This window comes from Vespa velutina, chromosome 9, assembly GCF_912470025.1.
Source record: "Vespa velutina chromosome 9, iVesVel2.1, whole genome shotgun sequence".
Taxonomy (NCBI): Eukaryota; Metazoa; Arthropoda; class Insecta; order Hymenoptera; family Vespidae; genus Vespa; species Vespa velutina.
The window spans coordinates 1799889-1822301 of record NC_062196.1 but is presented as its reverse complement, the minus strand read 5'-3'; the positions used below and the strand labels follow the sequence as shown (position 1 = coordinate 1822301).

Below are 22413 nucleotides of genomic sequence, written 5' to 3'. Positions count from 1 at the left end.
TGATGCGGCTTATATTACATTTTATATTATGGACTGATTTCTAATAGTCATCATCCTTTTATTACTATCTGATATATATATATATATATATATATATATATATGCATTATCGGAACATGAGGCAATACGCACATACGTACGTATATATATACATTCAACAAAATAATTATTTTTGATAGTAGCACACAGCGCCTTCTTCTTGCGATAGATGATTCGTAAAGAATCAGTAGAAGCTTCCTATCGTCGTCACAACAGCGCAACTGCTAAAGTTGTACGTCACTTGTTCGTAATATCAATCAATTTTAACGTATTTACATTAAATAAAAAGCTGTAATTATTCGAATTTTAGACAAAGTCTTTGGAAGTAATCAAGTGTCTATAAAAGCATAGTGATATAAAATGAAGGAGATGTTAATCGCGCTTTGCGCGATTTTAGCTGGTAAGTATCGTCCTTTGTTCTTTCGCGACGTAGTTATCTTACTACTTCCATATCGATTGTTTATATCAAAATGGCAAATAAATGACAAGAATGTTTTGTAATTCCCTTTTTTATTCTTGTTTTATTTTATTTTATTATATTTAAATATTTAAATTAAACATATTACTGTATACGACTTTACATTTAAAAAAATAGTCATGATAATGACCTTTAAAAAAGAACTCGTCAATCTTGAATTTTTATTACTTAGAAGAAAGGAACACTTATTGAGCACATAAGGAAGATGACTCAGGCATTAATAATGTGCTTCAGGAAACATTAATCATACTTTGAATATGTAGAATTTGTAATTTCTTCAATATTACAAAGTTAATATGCATTAAGATTGTTTTCTTTATTTTTGTTTTGTAGTATCCACAGCTAAATCAATTATTACAGCAGAAAGTGCGCCCTATCTTTTGGGAGCTAAAGAATGTACATGGGGTCCATCTTATTGGTGTCATAATATAACGTAAGTTTAGTAATATATATATTTAATATAAAATATAAAAATAAATATTATCTATAAATACTGTACTATAGAAAAAAATGTTGTTAAACTTTGTTTTAATAGTAGTTAGAGTAAATACATTGTTTGTTATTTCAAGAAAGTTTCTTTAGAGATTTATATGTTTATCTATAAATAAGATGTCAAAGTTTAATTTATTCATATTTAGAATATTACTTGTATCAATACTTAACTATAAAATAATCAGACTCTTTCTTTTTCGAATAATAGAACTTCTGCAAATTGCAATGCCACCCATCATTGTATTAAAAAGGTTTGGGAGAAAATGGAAGTACCAGAAGATAATGATACAGTTTGTGGAGTATGTAAAGATATGGTGCAACAGGCACGAGATCAACTGGAAAGTAATCAGACTCAACAAGATTTGAAAGCAGTCTTTGAAGGCAGTTGCAAGTTGATTCATATTAATCCAATAGTAGAGGAATGTGTAAAACTTGTTGATCAATTCATTCCTGAACTTGTGGAAACTTTGGCTTCTCAAATGAATCCATCTGTAGTATGTTCTGTAGCAGGTCTCTGTAATTCAGCACATATTGATATATTACTGAGTAAATTTAAAGAACAAACATCAGAGGTAAGATTATCATTTCTTTTTTTATAATGTAAGCTTCTATATATTTATAGCTGTGGAAAAATAACCTATTGACATATAAATACATATATATGATACAGCTCTTAAATGTTTATGAATGTTTTAAGATTAGATATTGCTAAACATAAAACACAGTCTAGTATAAATAAGGAGTGAGCCAAGTTTTTATACGTTTCAATATAACAAAGCATTCTTATTAAAATGTAAGTGTACTATTTTTTATGGAATTATATTTTTAGAATAAGAAAATAAAATCCATTTCATTGGAGAAAGATGAACTTGAACCTGATGAATGTTCTAAATGTTTTACGATTGCAACACACATGGAATATAATTTAAAAGATATATCAAAGGACAAAATGTTGCAACAGATGCTCGATATTTGTGGAAATTTCAGCTCATTTTCAGATGCTTGCTCATCCATAATTCTGACATACTTTGATACGATTTACTCTCATCTTCAAGACAACTTCAATGCACAGAATATATGTCATTTATCAGGCCAGTGTAGTGATAAGTTCCACAAACATGAAGATGGAACTGTAAAGGTATACATGATAAATATTACACAATAACAAAAAAAAATATATATATATTAAATTTATTATATACATTAAATTACAGCCTATAAATGTAGAAATAAGGCCACTTTCCAGTGTTGGTATGGTTGAAGTTGATGATGATCTTCCATGCAAACTATGTGAACAGCTTGTAGGTCATTTAAAAGATTTGTTAGTAGCAAACACTACTGAAGCTGAATTTCATTTAGTGCTTCAAGGTCTTTGTAAACAAACGAAATCTTTTGCTACTGAAGTATGTATTCTGTCTTTATTAACTAGTTTTTCTATTTAACTCTCTACAGTTTACAAAATTTAATTATGTATTTATATAGTGCAAGGCAATTGTTGATGAATATTACCCAGAAATATACACATATCTCACAACAAAGTTAAATGGCAACGTTGTATGTCAAATGTCTGGAATTTGCCCCAGTCCAGGAAAAAGAATAACTGTATGTAACAGTTATGTGAAGCATAGTTTAAAATTAGCAAATATAATCATTATGTTAAATATATTTTTACTGTACTATACAGGGTTCAATTGCACCTCTGATTCCTATAAAAGCTGCAGAAATTGGTCTACATATTTTAGATAAGAAAATTGATACAGAAATTGATAATAAACATCGTAACACAGAAATAGAAGAAATGCAATTACCAATAGAAAGATATGGTCTTTCTTTAACTGGACCAAGAACATCAACAGGTATTGACAGCAAAGAAGGGTGTGCATTATGTGAATATGTGTTGCATTATGTACAAATCGCTATTACGGATCCTACTAATGAGGTATTAATTATTGGATTAAGCTTTATGATAGAATTTGAAAAATAATAATTATGATTTTGATTTCTTTTTAAGGAAAAAGTAAAACAAATTATTGGAAAAATATGTAAGAAATTACCAAACAGTGTTGAAAGTGAGTGTGAACAATTTATTAATACTTATGGAGATGCAGTTGTAGCTCTTTTAGCTCAAGAGATCGATCCATCTCAGGTAAATATATAATTTTCTTAACAATATTAGATATTTATGTAACTTTTAAACAAAGAAAAAACATTGAAATATATCACGAGATTTTATTTAGGTATGTCCAATGATACATATATGCCCATCAGAAGAGCTGATAGAACTTTGGAATAAAGCTCCTAAAGGCTACATAATTGAAAGACATGATAAACCAAGTTGCCCATTATGTTTACTAGCTCTAACACAAATCTATAATGCTATTAAGGACAACAAAACAGAAGTAATTAAATTAGATCATTAAATCAGATCTTTCGTTTAGATTTTCTTTTTTACATGTTTCTTTTTTATGTTCAGGTTAAAATAAAAGATGAACTTGATAAATTATGCAGTCATTTGCCAAACTCTTTGATCGATCAGTGTACAGATTTTGTGAAAGAGTATAGTAAGGAACTAGTGGAAATGTTACTTGCTGATCTTACACCAAAAGAAATTTGTGTTTATATCAAGTTGTGCAATCCGGAGGAAGATCCAGGACCAAGAAACTTATTCTTAACTGATAAAGATGGTGAAATAAGTAAGTCTAATTAATGATTATTAATGATTAGACAAATTTATAATTTATAAAATATATATTTCTTTTTTTTTTTTTTTTTTTTTTTTTTTTTTTTTTTTTTTTTATAATTCAGTGACTAATGAGATACCTGACTTTTTGCCACTACAACCAAGTATTAAAAATAAAGTAAAAGATAGTACGACTTGCGTTATATGTGAATTTGTGATGCAATATATTGATAAAGAAATGACCAAGAAAAAAAACAGAGATGAAATCGAAAATATCGTTTATGGTATTTGCAAACATCTTCCAAAGACAATTTCTAAGGAATGTAATAATTTCGTTAGTCAATATGCCGATGCTGTAATACAAATTCTTTCGGAGGATGTTACACCAAAAGAAGTTTGTACGATGATTGGTTTCTGTACAGTTGATACGAAAAAGATAAAAGGTATGCGTATTTATATTTCTTTGTTCTGATATCTTAATAAGCTTGATTATATATAATATATATATATATATATATATACATACACACAATATTTGTTGCAATCCTAATAGAATCTATGGAAGAATGCGCTTTATGTCAATTGGTTATATCGACAATCGATAAACTTCTGGATAATCCTAAAGTAGATAGCGATATCGAAGAGGTCGTATCGAAAATTTGCAAATATATGCCAGCAAACAAACAAAATAAAGTAAATTAAATTATTATAATAAATCGTCGTGTATAGGTTTTTGAATAATACAATTATACATAAGCGGTATATATCATATGTTTTAGTGCGTTATGATGATGGAGGTATACGAACAAAGTATAATAAACATAATTAAATCACATGGTGACGTTAAGAAAATATGTAGTAAAATTGTACTGTGTTCGAAGAATGATTATCTCGCTATGATGTTAATGCCTGCACGTATCAAACCATCCGATATGACAAATGAAAAATGTAAATGGGGTCAGAATTATTGGTGTAAGAATTATGAGAATGCCGTCAAATGCAAGGTTTGCGTAAAATTTTTTTTTCTTTTTTATATATGATAAGAAAATCTTTTTATAAATATTACTATTCATTTGACCTTGTTTTATTCTATTAAGGCTGTAGAGTATTGTAGGAAGAATATATGGAAAGATTTTGCAATTGGACAAAAATAATCCATGATTCCAATATCATCTGGAAATTAAATCCGCATAAGCAGCAATACATCATGGTGTTTCTTTAGATAAGAAGCCAGTTATTATAATAATATGTTAATAATATATGTTCGTGGCAATTTATTTTAAACAAAAAAATAAATAAATAAATAAATACATAAAAATAAGTAGATTGTCAAGGATATAGCGAATGAAAAGATCTTCCAAGATTATTATTCGCAACTAAAATTTGTTTATATAGTTTTTTGTGAATGTAAGAAGATAACTATATGTCATTATTAATATTGCTGCAAATAAATTGCTTTAGCTTTTATAAAATTTGAGTCTTGTAATAATTATTATTATAATGAAAAGATTTTAATCTCACATTTCTTAGTTCTTTAAAAATGAGATTAAATAAGTGTATTTTATTTACGCAAAGTTATGCGATTTATTCTAAAATAAATGTTTGCACTAGTTTAAAATTCATTGTGATAATTATATTTCAAAATAAAGCTTCTGTCTCGATACTTAAATAACATCGATGATTAATAATAATTATAATCTAATATGTTAAGTTTCGATATTTTGTAAAGTATATAATCTGTAATCAAATATTATACATCAATGACATGTAACTCTATTATCAATATAAAATGTAATAATATTTCCTTTCTGCTTTAAGAACAGTTTAGTAATGATAACACTGATATTTTAAGTTATCATAATTTATATTTTATTATTGTCTTCTTATCAATAGTATGTAGATACATGAAGAAAATCACATTATATACGTCATCTTATGTTATCATTTTTTAAATGGAAATACGTTAGAAGTTTTAAAAAATTAAAAAGCTTAGACATTTTACTAATTATTATTATTGTTTTTTCTTCGATACTAATAGTATGTACACAATATAAAATACGTAGAAAATATAGTTTTATCTTAAATATACATTATCTTTGATAAAATGTTTCGAGAGATTAACATCTTAGGCTGCAAAAAGAATGGTAACAAATAGCAAGTCGACTTTTAATGTCAATAAAAAAAATATTGATATATATATATATGTATGTATATATGTATATATATGTATGTATGTATGTATATATGTATATGTATGTATGTATGTATATATATATATATATATAAACGATTTATTATTTAATATCGAGTTGGAAATCTTGCTAATTTTTTCCATTCTGTTTACAGTCTTTAACTCTTACAAACGTACTGTGCGTTTAAAATAAGAATTATCACAAGCCCTTTTGATACTTCACTTTATTCGTGAATATATTATGGACTCATTAATAATTTTCTTCTAATCGTATTTACTACGTTGAAACTAAAAATTAAAAAACCAATATAAAAACAATATTATTATTGTCCGATAATATTATTTAAAAATTTTAGCAAACAAATAAAATTTCAAACCTGTGCCTATCACGTTTCATAATGAGTTGCATTTCATGTCGCCAACGATAAATGTTTGGATATGTATCAGGATCAATAGAAGGCGAAACAGCATTGTATACAGCATAATCAATTCTTGTTGGTATGTCACTAAAAAAATGTGATGCATATTAGTTTACCATTTCTAATAGATTAATAACTGTATATAATTATAAATTAGATTATAGAACATTTTCAAAAATATTACTGACTTTTCAATAAACAATGTACAGCCTTCTTCTGCAGTATACATATCATCTTCCGAATCAGAATGTATCAATGGTGGAGTAGATGGTGGAGTAAAAAATTCATCTATAAATCATGAGTAGTAATAAATAATTAATCGTAATGAATAAATAAACATATACACGCACAATACTTATATTTTGTAAATTACATTGATCATTACCATTATTTTCTATGCTAAATTTATTTTGTGAATCGTCGGATAAATTTGTGATTCCTGATAGATTCATTACATCTGAATATAAATATATTATTAGCAAGTATTTTAAAAATATTCCTTAACTTATCATATTGGTATTTTTTAATTAATTTCTTAATCTTTATATACAAGAAACAACTTACTTTCATCGTTATCATTTTCATCGGATTTATTGAATAACGAAATCGATTTTAATTTGAGACATAGTCTATCAAACTCATCACAGAAGTCTGGTTTTGAATCTATATTGGATTTATCAATTGTTGCTTTCTACAAAATAGAAAAAAGAATATCATATATGAGTGTGTATATATATATATATATAATTCAATGCTTGAACATACCTTATCACAGTAATATGATTGTTTAACAAATCTTTGTTCCAAATATTTTTCCAATTTTGCCAAACCATCAACACAATGAAAATCAGCAAAATCATTCAAGAAATGCCAATATTCTTTCCAAGATACTTTATATTCTTCAGCAAGATTTCTATACAATAAGTTTTGAAATAATTCATTATAATTATGATAAATAATTATGCTAAGCTTATAAAATATTTATACAACCGTCCAATTCGTTCAAGTCCTTTTTCTGTATCCTGAAGTCTTAAAGTCAAATTTTCATTGGAAGAATTTAAAATATTAATTTCTTGAATATCTTTTTTAATAGGAGTAATACAACGACGTGGTGGTGTTTTCCATTTTTTCCTAAATTCTACTGCTTGTGACTTTGTCATAGGTCCAGCAAATGCACGTACCTTAACACATGGACTAATAGGATCGTTATTAAAATTCTGAAAAATAATATTTAATAGTTATAATATAATCTAAAACAATTTTGAATAAGATTTTTATAATAGTACATATACCAAAGGGCTTGTTGGAGAAAATGGTTCACCAATGGTTGGCTGCATTGTTTTATCATCAGCTCTCAATACTGGAACATAATACTGTTCCTCTAATAGCATACGTATTTCTTTTATTAGCAATTCATTTCCTTGGCACTTTCGCTTACATATCATCTAAAATAATCGGAGAATATTAAGATAATGTAAAAAAAATAATATAATAACAAAACTTACTTAATACTTACATCAACAGGTGCTTGGCCAAACTTATTAGTCAAAGTTTTAATACATTGTGAATAAGAAACAAAAACTTTAACTACATCTCGAAAACCAAATTTAACTGCAAAGTGTAAGGGTGTCTCATTTAATCCTTTGTCAGGTGTATTTAAATACAAATCTAACATAACGTCAGCACGATCCACATAGCTTTTATTTCCTTCTTCACCATAAAATAAATGCATGAATTCTGTATCTCCTACAGTGTTTAATATCAATTCACATATATCAGCCCAACCAGCTTTCGCTGCTATATGTAGTGCATTATATCGACAACCTTCCTATAAGAACAAGTGACATTTATAATGTATAGCAATTAAATACTTCTATAAAGACAAAATAATTACGTACTTGTAAAATTGCAGGTGTATCTCCACTGCTAATTAAATATCTAGGATTTCCCCAAATTGTATCTTTTACTGCATCTAAATCTCCACTTTCTATCAATTTTTTAAAACATATAAGATCTTGAGTCTTAGGACCTTTAAAGTTACTTGATTTTTCTTCGATCACAGGGACTCCTACATTAACAGTATTATAAGCACAATTGTACGTTTGTTCATGTCCAGTTGTTGCATATTCTTCAGCATCAGTATAAGACTTAAATGTTTTCAAACGTCCTGTTTTATGTTCCTTTATTACTCTTAAAGCTTCAGCTTTGTTTGTATAAATATGAAGATTATCTAAAATATATAAATACAATAGAACCAACTTCTATGGCGTATATTAAAAAAAAAAAAATATATATATATATAAATCATTTTTGTAATTACCTTTTGTATTATTGTCTAACAATTCATTGTTCTCATGAGGTATATATACAGCATGAAAACCAGTTCCATTTGTGAGGTTATGATTCTTAAGATGTTCATTATCCATTTGTGATATTTTATTGTTTTTATCAGTCAGATGATTATTTACTATATTATATATTTAATCATATACTTAACTACATACAATACATACTTTAATAATATAATCACAATATCTATTTTTAGTACAAAAACTATCACGCCACAAAAAAAAAACAGTAACAGCGGTATATCCGATGATAAAGAATGTATAATTGTTATGTTGTATGTATGAATGTATAATTGTTGGTATGGAATAGTAATAAATATTCACACTTGTTAAAATACTATTAAAATATAATATATCATTTGATTTATAAATATCAATGACGAGTAAAAACTTTTGTTAAAACATTCCATTTTATAAGAACGAATACCTGAAGTTGTTAATTATGACGAAACTGACCAATGCATATAGTCAATTGTTTGCTATTCTACACGACATTTATTGGTATACTTATATTGTAATAAAAATAATATGCATTAATCAACAACTCTTGTATTTTTTAAGTAAAATGAATTTAATATTGTTCTGACTATTTACTATAATTATTTTTTTTTAAAAAAACAAAAATTTAATAATATTTTGAATTTACAATAAATATACATTCGCATATACAAGGAATGAAAAAACGCGCCAATGTATCAAAGAATATAACTTTGCATGGATTAATAAAACAAGAGAACAGGATTCGCTAAAAATAACCTCTAACATCTCTAGTAATTAAACTAGAGATATTACTCAAAATGACAGCAAATAACTATATGAAAAATAAGAATTTTTATTTTACGATTTTTATTTTATGATTTTCAGAATAAAAAAGGAAAAGGATATAAAATATTTTCAAATTAACATTTTTTAATCGAATTGTTGATTTTTGATTGGCTATTGGCCGACTTCTTATCCAATTATATTTCATTAAAACTTTTTAAGATTAATTCTTATAAATTTTGATTTTAAACTGAACTAAGTATTCGTATGTTATTCGTTGACAAGTGAGTTTGTTGATTCATGGATAAGCACTAATTATGAAAAATTAATTATAAGTGCGGGAAACAAAGGAATCATATTACCGTAAAATTTCCAGAGTGAGATTAATAATTCATTATTATTATTATTATTATTATATATTCGTTATTTTTTCGTTATACTTATATACATATATTATAACTATTACTCTAAAATATTCACTATTTGCAACACGTGACCTTCAGAGCATATACTTCAACAAATATAGAGGAAGATAGAAACACTATATAAATAGTACCATATTTTATGAAAAACCGATTAGATTTTATTAATAATTAAAATAAATAAATGTAATAAAACATTGTATATTACTTTAGTAATTTACTTTATTTTTAGAAATTAATAGAGTGTGTTTTATTTGAAGGTGCAACAGGTGAGAAATATATGCCGCACAATTGATAATCATTTTGATTATGTTTTATGAATTTAATTTGTTTATATCTTCCAGCTGCAAATATAAAAAAGAAAAATAATGCAAGACCAATTAAAAGAGTTGGCAGTAGCCTTATATGATATTGGAGCTGTAAAGTTTGGAGAATTTATAACCAAAGTTGGTCTGAAGACACCTATATATTTTGATTTACGTGTTATGATAGCATATCCTCAAATAATGGTAAAATTGAAAAAATAAACAAGATACATATTTTGATTTCATTGAAAACAATAAAAGATGAGTAATATGAAATATTGAAAAAAATAATATAACATTTTTTTTACAGTCTAGATTAGCAAAAGCTCTTTGGCAATTAGCAAAGACTCAAACTGATACAATTCAACTTTGTGGGGTACCTTATACTGCTCTTCCATTAGCTACTTTAATTTCAGCAGAATATAATATGCCAATGTTGATTAAGAGAAAAGAAGCTAAGAATTATGGTACAAAAAATCTTATAGAGGGTAACTTTAAGTCAGGCGATCACTGCATAATAATTGAGGATGTAGTTACAAGTGGAAGTAGTGTTTTAGAAACTATATATGCTTTAAAAGAGGAAGGCTTAATTGTAACTGAAGTTTTGGTGGTAATTGATAGGGAACAGGGTGGAAGGAAAAACCTAGAAAATAAAGGAATCAAAATGCGAAGTCTTTATGATGTAACTCTATTAATGGATTGCTTGTTAGATCATGGTAAAGTTACACCAGAAATTGTAAAAGATGTAGCAAATTATTTAAAATCGTGTCAAGCACCAATTCCTTCGTCAGGTAATTATTTTTATATTTTTTTTTTATACTCATAATTATTCCTATTTAAGATAATAAAATTGTATATCCATTCCAGTGAGTATAGTGAACGAAAGACTGAAAACACCATTTAGTTTACGTGCAAATCAATCCAAAAACGCAGTGGCTTCTAAATTGTTTCAATTAATGGAAACAAAACAATCCACTTTGTGTTTGGCAGCTGATTTGACAAAAATAAATTCTATTTTAGAATTGGTTGAACTTGCTGGACCACATATCGTGATTTTAAAAATACATGTAGATATCATAGAAGATTTTTCCTTTGATTTTTTGAAACGTCTAAAGGAATTAGCAAAGCAACACGAATTTCTGATTATGGAAGACAGAAAATTTGCAGACATTGGTAATACAGTCTTATTACAGTATAAAAACGGAATATACAAAATAGCAGAGTGGGCTGATATTATTACAGTACATCCAATTGCTGGACCTGCTATTATAGATGGTTTGCAAAGTGCCTTAAATGGTATTGTTGAACCACGTGGTATTTTTATGGTTGCTGAAATGTCTGCAAAGAATACTTTAACTACTGGAGATTATGTACAAAGGGCAGTGTCAATTTCTAAAGAATCTGATATGGTAATTGGTCTAGTATGTCAATCAGATATTATTCCAAATTTAGGAATGCTTCAGTTAACACCTGGTGTTAAGTTACAAGACAATTGTGATAACTTAGGTCAACAATACAACACACCTGAATCAGTTGTTAAATCGGGTGCTGATATAGTCGTTGTTGGTAGGGGAATTATTGAAGCAACGGATCAGTTAGGTGCTATATTAGAGTACAAACAACAGCTTTGGATAGCTTATAAGAAAAGATTATTGAGATAAGTAATATGAAATTAATATATATCTATATATATATGTGTATATATACATATATATGAAAAATACATTTTTACTATATTTATACATAAGAATATTTGTATATCATTTGAAAATAGTACAACTAATATACCAATATCAACAAAGAAATCATTAAACAACAATTATTTTACATACAAAATTGTAACAAAGTATATGTATGATTTCTGATTAACCCAAAATTTTATCACTTATACGAGATTGAAATTATACTATATAGATACATACACATTTAGTAGTTGTGTTATGTAAAATATTTGGTTTTATATTATAAAATATATGATTTTTATTTATTTTGTATCTTACAATTTTATAGTTTCAAGCTTCCTTACTTTTAGTAAGTTCTTCAACTAATTTTCGAAATACTTGCGCAACTTGACTATTGGGAAGAGTAACTAAAACACTTTGAGCTTTATCTTGTAATCTACCAACCTGAGGATCTATAGGTACTTTAACTAAAAATGGTATCTTTACCATTTCTGAAAGAGCTGTTCCTCCACCCGATGAAAATATATTTGTACACTCCTAAAAACAAGAAAATAGAAAAGAATTAAGAAAATATTTACTATTATAACAAATTAAGTTTTTGAATAATTTTTTATTGGAAGTCTTACTTCGCAAGATGGACAAACAAAACCACTCATATTTTCCACAATACCAATTATAGGAATCCCAGTTTTTCTACAAAATGTAACTTCTCTCAAGACATCATCAACTGCAACTGCTTGAGGAGTCGTAATTAAAATTGCACCATCACATTTAACATTTCTGAAATTTATTTGGAATTTACTGATACGAAATTTATATATATATAATATGTTTTAAATGATTTCTTAGCCTATATAGAAGGATATTATAAAAATCATAAAGATAATTGCTTTACTTTAAGTTTTCCATCACTGTGATATGTTCATCTGAAGTACCAGGTGGTGTATCAATAATTAAGTAATCAATATTTTCCCATACTACATCTGTTAAAAATTGCTTAATCATAGCTGTTTTTTTAGGACCACGCCAGATTACGCTGTCATTTTGATTTTTTAATAAAAAACCGATTGACATAACAGATAGTCTTTGCTCTGTATCAGCAAATACTGGTACCCATCTACAAAGACGTATTATATAGAATTGTTAACTTGGCGTATAACTTTTACTCAACAAAAATTGATGTAAAAAAATGATTAATAAAAAATCTTTTATTTACCCATCAGATGATTGATGTACATCTTTATCCTCTAAGTTTAATAGATATGGTACACTGGGACCACAAAGATCTACATCCAACAAGCCAACCTAATAACATTTTAATATTTATCCTTCCTAACCTAGTGCATTTACATATTAGATTTTGACAACTCACTTTAAATCCAGATTCTTTAAGCGCAAGGGCCAGTTGTGTACTAATAGTAGATTTGCCTACGCCGCCTTTTCCAGAAAGGACTAATACCACGTGTTTCACTCCTTCTAACATCTCGCAACATAAAAATATAAACAAATTATGACTGCACGTAGTTTACACAATATTTAGTTCTGTTTTTACCTAGATAGCACTGTTACTATAATCAATGTATATACATACAGCATTGATTGGTTGAAACTTTTGCGTTTTATTTAAAAGTAGTATTTGAAATATTATTGATTTCACCACGATTAAATCGATTGAGAAGTTCTAACAATGTTTGTTATTATTAATGTTTTTAAGTATTAATTATAAAACACACTAGGAGATGTATATTTCACATATTTTTTGAAATATTTTAAACTGTTAATTGAAACGTCATACGATCCAGAAGTAATCAATAAGCGTGCACCTGTTTATGATGACATTTAAAAATGGTATCTAAATTTTTCTTTATATATTGAAAATATATGATTAAATATAAATTCTTTGAATTTACATTTTTATCTATACATTCTATTCTATACATCTATCTATACATTTTATCTATATATTTTTATCATTACATTCATTTTGAATTACAGATTTTGTCAAGAGCAAAACCAGCTTCTTCAGAAGGATCAAGATTATCTGCATCACGTACTAATATACCAAAGTTAGAAGAATTTTTAGAAAAACGTGACTACATAGGTGCTTTAACCCTTTTAGAATTTAACAGTACTTCTGGCAGTAATTTAGAATCAGAATTATGGATGGGTTATTGTGCCTTTCATCTTGGAGACTACAAGCGAGCTCTCACTATTTATGAAAATCTTAAAAAAAAAGAAAATGTTCTAGTCGATTTAATTACAAACTTAGCATGTTGTAATTTTTATCTTGGGATGTATCCGGAAGCATATAAATTATTGGAAGAAGCACCTGATAGTAAATTGAAGACAAGACTTTTATTTCATTTAGCACACAAAATGGGTAATGAAGCAAAGTTGCTGGAGTATCATCAAATGTTACATGATGTTTTGGAAGATCAACTTAGTTTGGCATCCATACACTATCTTAGAGCACATTACCAAGAGGCTATTGATGTTTATAAACGGATATTGCTTGATAACAGGTTAAGTATTGAATTATTATATCAGAAAAAAAATTAATTAAATAAGAAAAAATTTTAATTAATATTCTGATAATATAAGTATCCTTATATAAAAATAAGAATTTTTTGATAATTCAGTTTTGTAGTTACTAATTGATTTCATATGCATTTAGCAAAGTGGATGAAAAAAAAGAAAACAGTTTTATGCATGAAACTGATTCAGAAGTATATTTTATTACACAATTAAAAAATTGCAGGTATCCATCTCCCATCCTATTTGCACCCTTAGTATTTAATCCAATACTTTCCTGTCATATATTCTGTTTATAACAATTATCAAAGTATTTAATAATTTTATAATATTTTATAATTTTATAATTTTAAAAATACTTTTTAAAGGGAATATAATTTTTTTCAGAGATTATGTAGCTTTAAATGTATATGTAGCTTTGTGCTACTATAAGTTAGATTATTATGATGTTGCACAAGAAGTTCTGCAAGTGTACTTACAAAAATTTCCAGATAGTGCAATTGCAATCAATTTGAAAGCTTGTAATCATTTTCGTTTATATAATGGTAATGCTGCACAAGCTGAAATGAAGCAGCTTATAGGAAAGATATCAAGCTCTTTTAGTTTTGGACATGATCTTATTCGTCATAACACTGTTGTATGTACAGTTTTCTTAATTGATAAATGGAAAGCAAAATGTTATAATAAAAATGATTTTACAGAGGTAAAATCAAATCATTTTTAAAATCAGTAATGTAATCAATATTATAGGTATTTCGAAATGGGGAAGGAGCTTTACAAATTTTACCAAATTTAGTAGATGTTATACCAGAAGCTCGACTTAATTTGGTAATATATTATTTAAAGCAAGATGATATAAAGGAAGCATATGAACTTATTAAAGATCTTGAACCTGCTGTTCCACAAGAATACATTTTAAAGGGCATAGTAAATGCTGTGATGGGTCAGGAAATAGGTTCTGTAAGTTAATAGATTTTTAAAATTAGATAGGTAGTTATAATATAGATTCTAAGATTCAATAGTAAAGTGGTAAATATTTTTAGCGTGACAATATAAAAACTGCTCAACAATATTTTCAATTGGTGGGTTCTTCTGCATCAGAATGTGATACCATACCTGGTAGACAATGTATGGCATCTTGCTTTTTCCTTTACCGACAATTTGAAGAAGTTCTGGTTTATTTAAACTCAATTAAAACTTATTTTTCTAACGAAGATAATTTTAATTTTAATTATGCACAAGCACAATCTGCAGCAGGTTATTTTAAAGAGGCAGAAGAAGCTTTCTTGATGATACACAATGAAAAATACAAAAATGATTATATTTACATCAATCTTCTGGCTTATTGTTGTAAGTTTAATATGTTGTAAGTTTATGTTATTTAAAAAATAAGTACTATATTTAATAAATGAATCTAATCTTTTTAGATATTATGAATAAAAAAGCAAAACTTGCATGGGAGTTATATTTAAAAATGGATACATCAACAGAATCATTTAATTTATTGCAAATGATTGCGAATACTTGTTACAAAGTAGGTGAATTTTGGTATGCTGCTAAAGCATTTGATATGTTAGAACGAATGGATCCTAGTCCAGAACACTGGGAGGGTAAACGTGGAGCTTGTTGTGGTACATTTCAATATATTGTCGCAGAAAAACAACCAACGTATGTTTTATATATCATATGTTAGATAGTATATAAACTAACATAGATAAATGAATAGATAGATTGATTTGAAATTAATATTCATTTTTTACAGAGATCTACTTCCTGAAATAATTCTTTTGCTTAGAAATACATCTAATTCACAAGTGGAACAAATTATTCGTGTTATGCGTAAATGGGGTAAAGATAACAGGATTAATTGTTAATGCTGTGATGTATAATGATTTAATAATCAATTCCGTCCATTAATGGCCTTGTTTCTTATTTTCTTTTGTATTCTATGAAAATATCGTTAATTGGCAAAACAATAATGGGACCAACGTGAATGCTCAAAAACTATTGTTGTTTTGTTATGAAACAACACTGCTTGTGGTTGCTGCTTTAATATAAAATAGATATATTTAAACCGTGATACACTCATTTGTATAATAATAATTACGATATAATAATAATAATAACCTTTAACAAACATAATTGAAGTATTTTAAAAACGCCATAATTTATGACGTACTATTTTTCTTCTACTTTCATGTACGATTAGCCGACGTCCTGTAGCATAAATTTGAAAAATTTTTAAACATATTTATATGTTATAAAGTAACTTGAATCATACACACTTCTTCGAAAATATTTCTACTGAATAGATGCTACAATGAAACTAAAAGAAAAAGATTTAATTTAAAATAAAAGATAAAATTTAAAGTTTTAATGTTTATAACATAAAAAAACAAAATAAATTTTAATCTATAAGTTCTTTGTAATATTTTGTTAAAAAAAATGAAAATAACAAGTACTTTTTTCAGTAAAATTAAACTTAATTATTTGATTGATGATACTAAAAGATATTTTCCATTTTATTCATAAAATGCATTATTACTTAGCCAGTACTAGTACAAATATAGAGAAGGAGTGCCTAGTACCAATTATTTCTACATAGTTACATATAAAAATAGCACCAAAATGATTAACGATATACATACTAGCATGTTAATGCAAATTTCATTTTGTATGATATCGATTCTTCTCTGAAATACATCTTATTTCTCGGCACTCATTCTCTAACTATGTTTATCTACATTTGAGTCTTTAGTACAGTCCGTCAGGTGAAATAACTTTAATAGTCCACGCTAGTATTCAATTGTTACACTCCATAATTTAAAAAAGATCACCGTTTTTCAATTGCACGATACATACACTCAGTATCCGTTTCATCAAACGTTGACACTCTAAGATCAAGTTAAAATTGATTATGCTAAAGGTGTAAATATAGTAGTAATAAAGCAGAAAGTATATGCAGTGTTCATTTAAAGTCATTCATGTATTACGCTTTCTTTCTATCATTCGTTATCACTTTCACACATTCTCTCACACATAGTTTTGAAAAGATCCTACGAATTTTGTGCTCCCACTTTCGTATGTTCATATACATTATGATGAAAGTATCTTTTTGGCAATTTGCTACTAGCCAATAAGGCTCGATGTTGTAGCATGGGCGGCGTTATCTACCGTATTAATTAATTTTCAAAATTCTGTACATATAAGAGAGTAACTGTCAGATCATTACAGCGACAAATATTATGCAATATCCTTATGAGCATCCCTTCAGAATACAGTTAGTTTTAAGAAACACATACATGCGTGATATTAAGAGAAACTTTCTACTTCATTAATAGTTTTCATATTGAAGAACAGTTGTCAGAATTGGTTCCATTTATACGAAAAAACGAATTGCATTAACAACAATTATTATTCATTAATTTATGTAGTCAATGTAAATTCTTTCACTACTGCATGTTTTCAAGTTAGGTCAATTATAGAATAAGTAGTTATTTAATGACATTTATATACCTGTTAACGTTAATTCTTAATAACATTAATCATAGATGAACAAGTTAGCTGTTTTAGCAGTTTATAACGTGATGAATGAATATTTGATTATATCGCGGTATGTCTCTTATCATACAGGTATATCGAGAATTTTCTTCTGTTTTCTAAGAAATTTCTGTACTCGAAAGGATGATGGATGCTGCACTTATACATCAAAGCATTTATACGTAGCGTAGATTCGACCAAGCAAAGGATCTATGCAACGTAAAAATGAATTCTTATACCGATAAATTACACAATAAAGTAATAGTAAGAAAACGACTATTTAAACAATCGTGTATGCACGATCATTATAGTTTTGACCCCGTTCTTCAGAAAATAATTTTCTATTCCGTGTACCAAATGCAAAACTATATTATTCGTTCGTATTTGTACATGGAAATAGGAAATCAATTTCTATCATTTATTTAATGATTATAAAATAGGGTCCAATATTATTATTCATACAATTCGAAGATACGCAACGTGTTTTTGAATTTATACAGATTGTATAAGAACGTTGTTTGGCATTTATATATGGCGTTGTTGGATGTTGAATGTTTAAAATTGTAAATCATCACATCTTTGGATGTCATATGATTTCTTGAAATTTGTTTAGAAACGAAGCGTCAAATCGACAGCATGAACTTGTATAGATAAATTAAACTAAGACATTAATTCTTTTACAGTATATCATACACATGTTTAGATATTAAGCTAAACTAATTTTGAACCGAAGACAAATTGAAAGGAGATGCGCATAAAAGCTACTAATTTCTACCTTTTTATTTTATTTTTTTTTAAATAACAGAGAAAGCAGATATATCAAGATACAGTGTTTCATGCTTCCATATATGAAGAATACTTTCATGAATGATATCATATAGAAAAATTAGCGTAAATGCACATACATACTGCGTATTCTTACGTGTGAGTATTTGAAAATGACACTTATATTAATTAAAAATATGATTCTCTTACATAATAAAAATGAGTTTAAGCGAAATTCAAGAAAATGTAATTCGTTAATATCATTATATTATGATTTCAATTCTGTAATAAGAACTAAATGCAAAGATATAGGTCATAGGATTTATTTGTTTAGGATTTCACCAAATCTTTAAATTTGTTCTTCTACTTTTTTAAGGATCTTAAACAAATATAGTGCATTCCACGAAGACGATTTTTGTACAAAATGTACTCGAAGAAGCACAATATGAACACAAATTGTTAACATATATATATGTAATAGTGTGTGTGTGTGTTTGTGTGTGTGTGTGTATGTGTATATATATATATATATATATATATATATATATATATATATTAAGCAAGAAACTCTGATCTTCAATGTATCTACCTTCGACTTAACGAGCATACGCTGGATCGTAAATCGTTAAACGATCAGTCGTGCGATAATCGATCGTCCCGCGATTCTCAACAATTTGAATCTTCAACGCCACCAGTTTGGTGCTATTTCTTTGCTCTCTCGATTTAAAGGATGCGTCATATACATTGTTCTGTTAGTCTTCGATCATAAAATCATTCCGTAATCTAGGACGGCTCTTCTTCCGCAGGTAACGATCGCAGTGCGATAGATTATTAATCGATTCAATCTTTCGATTATCCTTCTTGAGGAAGAAAAAGCCGTCGTAGAATATTATTCTATCTCAGTCTGTTTCTTCTTTTCTTTTATCTTCAAAACTTGGTCTTTAATAATATAATAATAATAATAATAATAAAAAATAGTAATAATAATAATAATAATAATAATAATAATAATGATAGTAATAATAGTAGTAGTAGTAGTAGTAGTAGTAGTAGTAGTAGTAGTAATAATAATAATAATAATAATAATAATAATAATAATAATAATAATAATAATGATACTAATAATAATAATAATAATAATAATAATAATAATAATAATAATAATAATATTCTCGCGTTTGGCCGATCCGTGGCACACCTAAGAACAACGATGATCAAACGTAGTCTCGCTTGCAAGCGGACTGGTTATTCTTTGTCTTTTTCTTCTTTTTCTTCAATGATCTTTTGTAACTGCGCGTAAGGCTATGAGTTGCTACACTGTTCAACGCTGCCTTCGTGCATGCCACGGCACTTGTGTCCTAATTTCTATCCCTGAAAATCAATTTCGTACATTTCAACATTCCCTTTCTATTTCTAACTATGACGTTTAATTGAATCTTATGATAAAAGAGAGACTCACCCTGGCCCAGGATAGTAATAAGGAGGTGGTCGTTCGTATTCTGTACTTAAGGGAGGAGCAACGGCAGTGGGTTGATATCTTGGTGGTCCACCATTTGGAAAGTCCCAATTTCTAAAATAATAATTGCATGATTTAAAATATAACGAAGGCATCTATACGCCACGATCGCAAATATTTTACGTTCGTCGCGTGGCTCGTGACGTCACACGCGAAAAGAGATCGCATTTGCATTCACAATTAACAAAGTAAACGTAATGAGTAATTCGTCAAACATTTATCGAATATAATAACCCTTCGCAAATATTATAAAGATGCCTTAGCAAACAAACGATTGATATAGCAGCTATCCAAGCAAAATGAAATATACCGCTGAACCGAGGACTCATTAATCGCAGGATTGATATCCCACGTAAAATTTGCGTCACAAATCTTTGCATCATTGAAATAAGATAACGAAATTACTGTCGACTCTTATTTACTTCGATTTTTCTTACGAAAGATCAAAAGTATACAGTTTAATAATTAACAAAGGAGGTCATCCTTATTTAATACTTTTTGTTGATTAAATAATCAGGTTTCTTATCGGTATTAGTTAGTATAAATAAATAAATAAAAAAGTATTCAAATCGACAGGTTCAACATTTATGATAAAAATATTTTGTAACACTTTATGTGGGCTATCCTCTTTTATTTAATACATATATACGTGTACCGCACGTATGTCTATAGATTGTATATAGATAATAAACATGCTTTCGCGTTCTTTCTTTCTCGCAAAATAACACGGCCAAAAATGATGCAATCAAAGAATGATAGATATGCGCGTTTTTTTTCACAGCACATGATATTACGTAAAGTGGATGATATGTATCAAGAATAAATAAAAAAGCATCGGCTTGATTCTTGATTTTCGGAATTTTCTTGGAAACGCACGCGAAGCCCTTTTTCTCTTCCGCAAGAAGCCTGACCTTGGCAAAGCTATTGTGATAATATCATATAGACAGATACGTATGTATGTATGTACTATGTACGTATAATGGCTAAAACCAAAGTATGATCGTACTTAAAGAATAAAAATAAGAGAAGTGGAGGAAGAAGAAGAAGAAGAAGAAGAAGAAGAAGAAGAAGAAGAAGAAGAAGAAGAAGAAGAAAAAGTAGAAGGGTGTGATATGAAGAAAGGGTAGAAAATTAAAGGAACGAAGACGAAGAAATGAAAATGATGGAGAAACATTTGTTAACAATAGTCTTGCGACTTACGTGCAGAGGCGTATCAAGAGACGCGAGAAGTTGCCCCCCCGCAAGGTTCCCACTCACCTGTAAATAACCGGGAGAAAAAGCGTGACCAACGTGGTTGCGTGATGGGGATATGTGTCGCTGACATTGATAAATTTAAGCACAGAGTTCAGAGATTATGTTATTATTAAACGAGGGCGTTCAGAGCGTTTAAACGAAAAAAAGGGACTAACTCGATGAGTGGGAACCCAGCACGTATATAATATGTATGTAATACAAATTGAGATTGAAAAGATGTATCTTATCTCGTACACTCCTTCGACTTTCGTACAAGGTATCCCCAAGTGTAAGTAATTACGTTATGATAATTAAACAAAACAAAAAAACAAGGAAAAGAAGAAGAAATGAAAAGCGAAAGAAAGAAAGAAAGAAAATAAGAAGAAAAAAGATTAAGGAAATAAGTACGCTCGAGATAAATAAAGTGCGGCACTTAAGTTATCACAGAAAGCTGCGTCTTTGTTTCTCTTTTTATGTTTCAAGTAACTTGCTCGCTCCTTTTGTTTTGTTTTTTTTTGGCTCATAGAAAACTTACTGCGACTCTAGCGATACACTAAAGACTTTATTGTGAGGTTCGCTTTTAGTAGGGGCGATATGTTCGTGGTTACGCCACGATAAGGTGAAACTGTAAAAATAAATTATATGTGACTAATGGAAAAAACGAAGAAAGAAGAAGAAGAAGAAGAAGAAGAAGAAGATACGCTCGATCGACATTTTTCTTATCTTTTCTTTTTTATCCGAAGATGTTAAAACTTCATTTAGAAACAACAAATGTTAAATACGTACTGATAATTGTTAAAGGATTTCAGATTAGAATAAAATCTCGAGATAAAAAGTGGTTAATGTTATATACATATATATATATATATATATATATATATATATATATATATATATATATATATAAAAAAAAGAAGAAGAAAAGAAAACTACCGAACGTTCTAATGCTCGAGAAGAACGATGCCGTTTGTTCTTATTTTCTCTTGTTTAAAATCTTAGGAGGAAGTGA

General features: G+C 27.9%; 6 protein-coding genes across 19 annotated transcripts in view; 3 read left to right on the top strand and 3 right to left on the bottom strand.

Moving 5' to 3' along the window:
* The first annotated feature begins 179 nt into the window (after positions 1-179).
* Positions 180-6653, top strand: LOC124951587 (prosaposin). Its single transcript, XM_047500209.1, has 15 exons — positions 180-271; positions 350-439; positions 851-950; positions 1218-1581; positions 1839-2147; positions 2224-2412; positions 2492-2611; positions 2694-2948; positions 3021-3155; positions 3247-3408; positions 3483-3702; positions 3815-4132; positions 4243-4382; positions 4469-4693; positions 4787-6653. The coding sequence occupies exons 2-15, from the start codon at positions 400-402 to the stop codon at positions 4841-4843; spliced, it is 2634 nt and encodes an 877-aa protein (XP_047356165.1). The 5' UTR covers positions 180-271; positions 350-399; the 3' UTR covers positions 4844-6653.
* LOC124951588 (ankyrin repeat and LEM domain-containing protein 2 homolog) lies at positions 5951-10188 on the bottom strand. Of its 3 annotated transcripts, XM_047500210.1 has the most exons (11): positions 8620-10188; positions 8198-8529; positions 7816-8127; positions 7592-7744; positions 7290-7516; positions 7065-7212; positions 6864-6990; positions 6685-6756; positions 6488-6587; positions 6258-6386; positions 5951-6168 (listed from the first exon to the last, which is right to left on the bottom strand). In XM_047500210.1, the coding sequence occupies exons 1-11, from the start codon at positions 8723-8725 to the stop codon at positions 6120-6122; spliced, it is 1755 nt and encodes a 584-aa protein (XP_047356166.1). In that variant the 5' UTR covers positions 8726-10188; the 3' UTR covers positions 5951-6119. The 3 variants fall into 3 exon arrangements, with proteins under 3 accessions (XP_047356166.1, XP_047356168.1, XP_047356169.1); XM_047500212.1 differs by lacking the exon at positions 6685-6756; XM_047500213.1 differs by lacking the exons at positions 5951-6168; positions 6685-6756 and having other exon boundaries at positions 6258-6587.
* On the top strand, positions 9644-12972 carry LOC124951590 (uridine 5'-monophosphate synthase). 4 transcript variants are annotated; one of them, XM_047500220.1, is made up of 5 exons: positions 9644-9786; positions 10064-10100; positions 10176-10340; positions 10447-10927; positions 11004-12972. In XM_047500220.1, the coding sequence occupies exons 3-5, from the start codon at positions 10200-10202 to the stop codon at positions 11795-11797; spliced, it is 1416 nt and encodes a 471-aa protein (XP_047356176.1). In that variant the 5' UTR covers positions 9644-9786; positions 10064-10100; positions 10176-10199; the 3' UTR covers positions 11798-12972. The 4 variants fall into 4 exon arrangements, with proteins under 4 accessions (XP_047356176.1, XP_047356175.1, XP_047356173.1 ...); XM_047500219.1 differs by having other exon boundaries at positions 9645-9786; positions 10193-10340; positions 10447-10924; positions 10998-12972; XM_047500217.1 differs by having other exon boundaries at positions 9645-9786; positions 10447-10924; positions 10998-12972.
* LOC124951592 (cytosolic Fe-S cluster assembly factor NUBP2 homolog) lies at positions 12092-13639 on the bottom strand. Its single transcript, XM_047500224.1, has 5 exons — positions 13191-13639; positions 13035-13123; positions 12714-12935; positions 12445-12598; positions 12092-12355 (listed from the first exon to the last, which is right to left on the bottom strand). Exons 1-5 carry the CDS (start codon positions 13299-13301, stop codon positions 12149-12151), a joined length of 783 nt encoding a protein of 260 aa, XP_047356180.1. The 5' UTR covers positions 13302-13639; the 3' UTR covers positions 12092-12148.
* Positions 13198-17331, top strand: LOC124951589 (intraflagellar transport protein 56). Of its 3 annotated transcripts, XM_047500216.1 has the most exons (9): positions 13198-13666; positions 13814-13919; positions 14187-14340; positions 14493-14576; positions 14738-14987; positions 15101-15310; positions 15394-15700; positions 15778-16018; positions 16113-17331. In XM_047500216.1, exons 1-9 carry the CDS (start codon positions 13664-13666, stop codon positions 16222-16224), a joined length of 1467 nt encoding a protein of 488 aa, XP_047356172.1. In that variant the 5' UTR covers positions 13198-13663; the 3' UTR covers positions 16225-17331. The 3 variants fall into 3 exon arrangements, with proteins under 3 accessions (XP_047356172.1, XP_047356170.1, XP_047356171.1); XM_047500214.1 differs by having other exon boundaries at positions 13814-14340; XM_047500215.1 differs by lacking the exon at positions 14493-14576 and having other exon boundaries at positions 13814-14340.
* A 2590-nt stretch (positions 17332-19921) lies between these two features.
* LOC124951583 (prominin-like protein) overlaps positions 19922-22413 on the bottom strand; it is a 35022-nt gene continuing 32530 nt past the window's right edge. For 4 of the 7 annotated variants that reach the window (XM_047500194.1, XM_047500195.1, XM_047500197.1 and 1 more), the window contains 3 exons: positions 21940-22029; positions 20115-20225; positions 19922-20026 (listed from right to left, as the gene is read on the bottom strand). In XM_047500194.1, the coding sequence (XP_047356150.1) occupies positions 20014-20026; positions 20115-20225; positions 21940-22029 (214 nt within the window). In that variant the 3' untranslated portion in view covers positions 19922-20013. Of the gene's footprint in view, positions 20027-20110; positions 20226-21371; positions 21429-21939; positions 22030-22413 lie in introns of those variants that run through there. The other 3 variants (XM_047500199.1, XM_047500196.1, XR_007101652.1) reach the window with 3 other exon arrangements.